The 8,036-nt window shown below is 31.4% G+C and overlaps 1 protein-coding gene across 1 annotated transcript; it reads right to left on the bottom strand.

Moving 5' to 3' along the window:
- Positions 1-210: 210 nt before the first annotated feature.
- LOC109154360 (LRR receptor-like serine/threonine-protein kinase GSO1) lies at positions 211-7,100 on the bottom strand. The gene is made up of 3 exons (XM_019302171.1): positions 6,931-7,100; positions 1,678-2,107; positions 211-921 (listed from the first exon to the last, which is right to left on the bottom strand). The coding sequence occupies exons 1-3, from the start codon at positions 7,098-7,100 to the stop codon at positions 211-213; spliced, it is 1,311 nt and encodes a 436-aa protein (XP_019157716.1).
- Positions 7,101-8,036: the final 936 nt, after the last annotated feature.

Here is an 8,036-nt window from a genome sequence, read left to right as displayed (position 1 = left end):
ATAATAACATAATGTATTAAAAAAAAAAAAAAGGACATAAATGAAGGGTATAACCTTCATTCACACTTTTAAATTATGATAATCACACTAGGTTACATATTTATGATAATGAGTGTTACATGATAAATTACTAGCTAGAAGATACATTAAATCATAAATCTCAATATGCATAGATTCCTAGCAGTAGAAAACACCAAAAACATTATACCATCAGAGCATGTGCCCAACAGACTTCAACTTGTCATCTAAAAATTGAAAATAAACAATCCTCCAAGGTCTCACAAGAAGCAAAGAACCACAGAACGCCCAAAAGCTCACTGCAAATCCTATAGCCATGCTAACATAAAACCAATCCACTACTTCAGAACTATCATCTCCTTTATTTTCATTTTTTGGAATTTTGCCCTCATCAACACTACAACTTTGTAAGAGTGGAGGGCCACAGAGGTTGTTACCGATGTAGCATGAAGCATTAAAATCTTGAAGTTGAGTACCTGAAGGTATCTTCCCAGATAGGTTGTTATATGACAAGTCCAAAACTTCTAGAGTGCACAGACTTGAGAAACTAGAGGAAATTTTTCCTGAAAGTTGATTTCTCGAAAGATCAAGAGATTCTAAGAATCTCATGTTTCCCATTTCCACGGGGATATTTCTTGTTAAGTTGTTTCTGGCCAATTCAATTGGAATGTCCCCAGAAAAATTGTTACTTGAAAGATCCATGCCAACAAATAACGTTAGAATGATTGTGTAATACTCATACTCTTGCCCTTTGGTCGTCACTATAGCACTTTCACCAAATCCCCATGCATAAGGTGAATAACCTATTTCAAATTCTCCATCTTGAATTGCCTCTTCACTGATCATTGCAATGAGATTTTTAAGACACCAAGGAATCACACCAGAGGTTGTTATTGGAAAGATCTAAAATGCGAAGTGATTTAAGATGGCAAAATTCTAGAGGCAATTCACCATAAAATTTATTTGATCGGAGTCTAAAAATTTTCAAATTTAAAAGTTTAGTCCCCAACCATCTTGGAATCATTCCTGTGAGTCCATTTTCAGCAAAATCAATTTTCAACAATAGGGTGCAATTTTGCAATGATGGAGGTATAGTGCCAAAAAGTATGTTGTTGTGCATATCCAAAGATTTCAACTGATCCAAAAGCCTAATGGAATTTGGGATTCTTCCAATCAGTTGGTTATTGCCTATATTTATGACTTTTAACTGTGGCTAGTGCATCCAACAATTGGGAATTTCTCCAAATAACCGAATCCTCCCAAATGAAGCATTTTAAGCTTATATGGCACATTTTGAGCATGACATAAGAAGTTAGAGACATCTTCTGAAAAGGAATTATTTGACAAATCTAACTCCGTTGTATAGCTAGAGATATGCGGTAAGGAGCCATTAAATTGGTTAGAGCCCAAGTACACAAGTTCATATACTGAGATACTTAGAATTTCACCTCGCAAATGGTTGTGTGAAAGATTAAGGAAACAAAATTCAAAAGATCTCCAAAACCAACTTGGAACCTCACTCTGCATTCCAGCGTTAGATATGTCCAACTCGACAATAGTATATTGATATTGTAACCAAATAGGAAATTGTGGACCCAACTTCTAACCACTTAGATAAAGCTCAAAAAGTTGGAACGGAGGTATCCAATTTAGACTAACATTCAACGTTAATCTATTTTCAGATGATTGTAAATACCCCAACATGGTGAGATTAACAAAGTGATTTTCCGTCACTATGCCTTCTAACATGTTATCCGTAATGTGAAGAGTTTCTAACATTGGAAATGAATATCCTAAATTCTCTGGAAGTGGTCCATCTAACTTGTTGTTATAAAGATTAACTCTTTGCAACTTGTTGAGTTTTCCAATTGGCTTTGGTATCTCCCCTGTGAACATATTTTCAGAGAGATCAAGGTCTGACAAAGAAGTCAAGTTCCAAAGACTATTGGGAAGATGGCCATGGAATTGATTTGCAGAGATGCCAAGAGTTCTAAGGGATGTCAAATTCCAAGGATCATCAGGAAACGGACTTAGAAAACCACAATCATATAGTTGAAGTGAAATAAGGGTATCAAGGTTGAATATCCATCTAAAAATGACAGTGCTGAATTTATTAATTGCAAGATCAAGAACTTGAAGTGAAGATTTGTTATGGCAGTGATAATTTTGAAATATCACAATCAGTTAAATAAAGCTCACGCAAGGAAGGAAGCATATTATATTAGATACATAATAATCTAACTAATATTGAACAATAGTATACTAGTGATCTGACCTCGTATGAGAGCGGAAGCGTAGCCATGTAGATCTCCAGCCATAGTTGATGTTCCTGTTGTGTTGCCTCTTAACGATAGACCGTTAGCCATGTTTTGCCTCAGACCTGACTCAGAACCCTAGATGGTCTATTGGTGTCTACTGAGCAGTCTGAGTACCGTAACTGAATGTGCTGTCTAATCCGTAAACCTGTATCCCATCAATCCAGGTTTATATTAGGCACAGAGTTTGGTTGACTAACAACTACTAGTTATTAAGTCCAACCAGACCACTTAATAAGCCTAGTCAACTTGCACGACTTAATTAAGGCCCTAATATATAATATATATTATTAGGGAAAATCTTACATTCTCCCACTTGGTGCAAGTACTTAGCACAACCATCATCAAAGAACAAAACACACGAATCATATTGATACGTCCTCTATTTAATCATAGTAGTATCCATTATGGTCACATGCATTTTAATTCTCCAACTTAGGTCCTTTATGAACAAACTCTATGTTTATTCTCGGTACCTTAAGGGATGTTTCTCAAAAAAATGTGCACAACTGAAGGAGAAAACACTGCACATCCAAATTGTACAAAATAGTACACGGTATGATCTCTAAAACTTTATAAGCATGCCTTAAGTAGAGATCTCTTAATGTTAACATAATGCTAATCGTATTCTATGACTTCTTTATAAGTTAACTTTAAGTACTATCTCTAACAGCTAAGAGCTTGGAGTTGACACGTCTGTCACTCCCACTCATCAAAAATAGCCAAAAGATAGTCAAGTCATAGAAACATTCCAATAACTTAGACAATAAACCAAAGGTCTAAGTCCATGAATTTGGAATCTTAATCATACACCATAACTTCCCAAATAACTTCAATGTCCATTTTAAATGAACGGAACATAATGAGTCTTACTTAATTATATGCCCCACAAAATTGTTTTGAGCCTTACAAACCAAAATGACCCAGGATCAATTTTGAAGAAACTGAAGAATTTATTAAATAGTGTACCACAAGTTAAATACTTTTGTTCGAATAAATTCCTTAATATTGTTACAACATTTTCATAAATATGTTGCACTACAAAATGTTCAATAATTTGAACTTATGAATTTATATGAACAAATACAAGATTAATACTTGTGGAATATTTTGGACTTATTGTTTAACATACAACCCAATTTGGAATGTATGAATACAATAATTAAATCCATAATCTTTAGTGGAGTATCTTAATGATCTTTTTTTTTTTTTTAAATGATCACTCCCACTGATTAAAACAATCTTCAGCGAAATTAATAAAATGAACTTAATAATATACATACTCATAATTGATTTATTGACCAACTAACAAATGAAGACATAATTCCCCATCATTAGTTGGACATACTAAATAATCAATTTTTGGTTCCAATTAAAGTCCAACTAAATAATGAAGATATAATTCCCCACCATAGTTGGACATACTAAAAAAAACAAAATACATCTTCCAAAACCAAGTTAGAATTTGGCTCAAAAGATACATTTTAGTATTATTGGAATCCAAAAGATGTATGTCAAATCACGTAACTTACTACAGTTAGTCCGAAGAACCGAGCAAGATTCGTGGATCAATTAATAGAAGTGACTAAATTTTGGGAAGTGACTGAAAAACATGTTTTGCCAATGCAAATCATGAAACTTAGAATTATAATTGAACTAAATTTATAAATTCTAAGAATTGTGATAAAATTATTATCTAATGGGTTAAGGGATTTATTGACATAAAACTTGCCTGTGGGCTAAAGTTTTAATTCTATTAAATCCAATTAAACCCTTATGATAATATTCTATCTCAATTACTAAAGAGCCAGAAGAATCTAGTGACATAAAACTTGCCTGTGGGCTAAAGTTTTACTCAATTAGATCCAACTGAAAAACGTTATTTATGATGAAACCATTATCAAATGAGTTGAAGAATCAAATGACATAAAACCTGCCTGTAGGCTAAAGTTTTAGTCAATAAGATTCATTGGTATCATTATGATAAAAAACTTAAGAGATCATGTTCCATTTCTTAATCCCTGTGGGCAAATTAAGAAATATGACCTAAATTTACATCATAAAATTAAACTTCATGATAGAATTGGAAATTATTTATAAATAACCATAAAGTAAATAAATTGATTTATTTCTATCGTCACTGATAAAACTACTAAACTACATTCCGATACATAATTGCCTGTGGGCTAAATTATGACCGTAGTCCAGTATTTCATCCTGATTAATTATACAAATATAACGAAATTGCCTGTGGGCTAAATTTCATCATATTACATACAATTAATCACAAATGATATGTCCAAAACTTTATGTGATCAAAATAAACCACTTAATATATAATTTTAACAGATTAAGGATGTTGTGGCTACTCCCAAACCAAATTAAAATTATAAGATCACTAGACAATTATCAAATCCTTGCATAAACTTTATGTGATTAAAACTTAATAATCTTAGGTAGCTGAACATGCTGTAGCATTTCCTTAATTAACCAAGATTGAAAACTCAAGATATTTCAGTAAATTAAAGATGCTTTGGCTATTCTTTAATAAACCGAAATAAAATCACATTGGCAAGAAATACTTAAAATTTTGACAAACAGATTATACCAGATTGTGATGGGAAAATCTAAATATACTCCAAGGAAAGGCGGTTAGAGACTAAGTCTCACTGAAAACCAATTCCTTAAATAGAGTATCAATTTAAGGAGACTAATGGCACAAGATGTTCTTAATTCATGGCCATTAAAACTAGTATGCCTCACCGATTCATATATACTTAATGTATAACTGTTTGGGGTATAAACCAGTAAACTGTATGGTATACACCAGAAAACTGTGGGGTTCACCTATGATTAAAGCTTAAATGGTGAACTAAAAGTAGCGGACTAAACGTGCTTAAATTCAGGCACTACCGCAACTAAAGTTTATGCATAAGTCCAACTTAAATAGGAACTAATATAATTCCATCTCAAAGTATGCATTGCTAAAGGCATAATAAAATTGCATAATTTAAAACATAATATTATGCTTAGGACGAATATGCATAAAATTAAACATTAAACTCATATATTCTAAATAAAATGCATAACTTAAAGCAAATTTACAATATGAGATTTTAAAGTATAAACTTAATATTCAAACACCGATGAGTCCAAACCAAAAGAGACCCAACATTTTGAATAATAATGTACTGAATATATAGTTTAAAATTTTTAAACTATAAGCACATGGTAAAATGTTTTAATCCATGAAGATCAAATTCATGAGAAATAACTGAATTTACAAATTCAAACAATATCAAACCAAAAGGATATGCTATCATTTGTAAATGAAAATCTCATAAACCCTAATTGCATAATTAAACTTAATATTATGCACTTAATGTGATCGAATGCATAAAACAATCTAAAGAGTATGAACCAACTAAAGAATATGAATTTAAACTAAATATTCATTTATTCATATACTTAACCAAATATGGGCAATCATAATTCAAAGAACTAAATGAATTATGGAATTAATGGCAAAAGTCATTTGCCTAGAAAATATGTTTTTTTTCCAAAATTACTAAATTGATTCAAAATCACTCTCCATAATCCAGTTGATAATATTATTATTATTAATGGCAAAATTGCAAATAATCAAAATAGCAATAAATAGCCATAATAATATTATCACATTAAGTAGGAGACTAAATATGGAAAAACAATGGTTAAAACCTCTAACACTTATAAATGTTTTCGGATAAAATTTTAAAAAATTTAATAAAATTTTAAAAAATTTAATAAAATTTGAAGTCCGAAAAACATTAATTCAAGAAAACTATTTTCTTAACTGGAATATTGTCACATAAATTTATTTGAAAACAATTCAAGATACATATCTGAATACCATAACAATATTAATGTCATCATTAATTAATTATTAATAGTAATAAGTAACATTATAATCACTATTAACATTAATAATAATGACAAATCAAAGTATGGTAATGCACCTTTTAATGTTTCCATTTTCCTAAGGGGGCGTTTGGTTCACGGAATCTTAGATTACCCAGGTAATAGGATTACCTCCAGGAAGATAATGTGAGATGTTGGGAATGTAAGATTACCTTGTGTGTTTGGTTTGGATAGTGTAATATAATATTACCTTGTTTGGTTCAAGGTTATATTTTAGGTTATATGGATCAATTTACAATAATGTCCTCAATAATATATATATATATATATATATATATATATATATATATATATATATATATATATATATATAATGTGTGTTATTTATTTATATGTATGAATGTAATCGATGCTTAAATATTAAAAAAATTAAATATATAAATATACACATATATATTTGATTATATAAACATATATTAATTATTAGGGATAAGGGTCAAATAGACCCTCCAACTATATACTAAAATACAATTACACCCTTGAACTAAAAAACCCTCCAATTAGACCCTTAAACATGTTAAAATTGTGCAATTCACATATTTTATAGGTTATCAAAAGGTAACCAACAGGTCAATGACATCTTATTAAAAAAATACTAAAATTAAAAAAAAAACACACAAGGAAAAATTCCGGCTACGGAGAAACCGGATTTGAATCCAGTCGTGGCTTCTTCTCCGTCCAAATCTGGACGGAGAAGCCTTTGCAGTTGGCAGCCATGAACAAAGAAGCCATGGCAGCCAACCTGCCATGGCAGAAAACACCAACATTCTTCCATGGGAGGTTGGCTGCCATGGTTTCTTTGTCCATGGTAGCCAACTGCCAAGGATTCTCTGTCCAGATTTAGACGGAGAAGAAGCCACGGCTCCATTCAAATCTTGTTTTTACGTCCGGATTTTTTTTTTTAATTTTAGTTTTTTTTCTTTTTCTTTTTTGAATGAGATGAAATACCATGTGTGGCAAAGCTTGTGAAACAATTGCTCATCTATTTATTTATTGTGACTATGCTAAGCCTTGTTGGGCAGCCTTCAATGGAATCTGCAATGATGATCAACTTTCTTTTGATGGTTGGATTACTACTAACATGAGGGCACTGGACTAATCTACCTTCTGTCTCCTGCTGTTAACTTGTTGGAAGATTTGGTATGTTAGGAACCAAAAATTGTGGATCAAGATCTCTATCATAGCTGCTGCAACTCTTGATCTGAAGAGTCTACTATATTCCTTGAAGCGTGGAAGAAAGGTAACCAACGGTTGGTTACCTTTTGGTAACCTATTAAATATGTGAATTGTACAATTTTAACATGTTTAAGAGTCTAATTGGAGGATTTTTTAGTACAAGGGTGTAATTACACTTTAGTATATAGTTGGAGGGTCTATTTGACCCTTATCCCTAATTATTATTATTATTATTATTATTATTATTATTATTATTATTATTATATAAGGATTAGTTAACAAGGGCAAAGTTGGAATAATGCAAGGTAATCTAAGATTACCTAAAAAATTGGAGGTAATCACATTACCTTGAAACATTACCGCCACATCAGCTTTCAGGTAATATAACATTACCAGGTAATCTTATAACTTGAACCAAACAAGGTAATATAACATTACCAGACTCAGATTACCTAGGTAATCTAAGATGACCTGGACCAAACGCCCCCTAAAGATAAAATATGCAGCTAGTCCAAATTAGCGGTTAACTGTAACTGTAGTACTAATTATCAATAATAACCATAGAAG

This window comes from Ipomoea nil, unplaced genomic scaffold (genome assembly GCF_001879475.1).
Source record: "Ipomoea nil cultivar Tokyo-kokei standard unplaced genomic scaffold, Asagao_1.1 scaffold2647, whole genome shotgun sequence".
Lineage (NCBI taxonomy): Eukaryota > Viridiplantae > Streptophyta > Magnoliopsida > Solanales > Convolvulaceae > Ipomoea > Ipomoea nil.
This window is presented reverse-complemented; position numbering and strand designations above follow the sequence as displayed.

Bases quoted from the DNA above. Each gene is read 5' to 3' on its own strand.
- LOC109154360 (XM_019302171.1), bottom strand. From the start codon at position 7,100: ATGGACAAAGAAACCATGGCAGCCAACCTCCCATGGAAGAATGTTGGT. The intron at 2,108-6,930 runs GTAGCCGGAATT...TGTCATTTTTAG, and splicing joins GATTCAAATCCGGTTTCTCC to ATGGATATTCAACCTTGATA. The intron at 922-1,677 runs GTTAGTCTAAAT...TTCGCATTTTAG, and splicing joins AAAATAGATTAACGTTGAAT to ATCTTTCCAATAACAACCTC.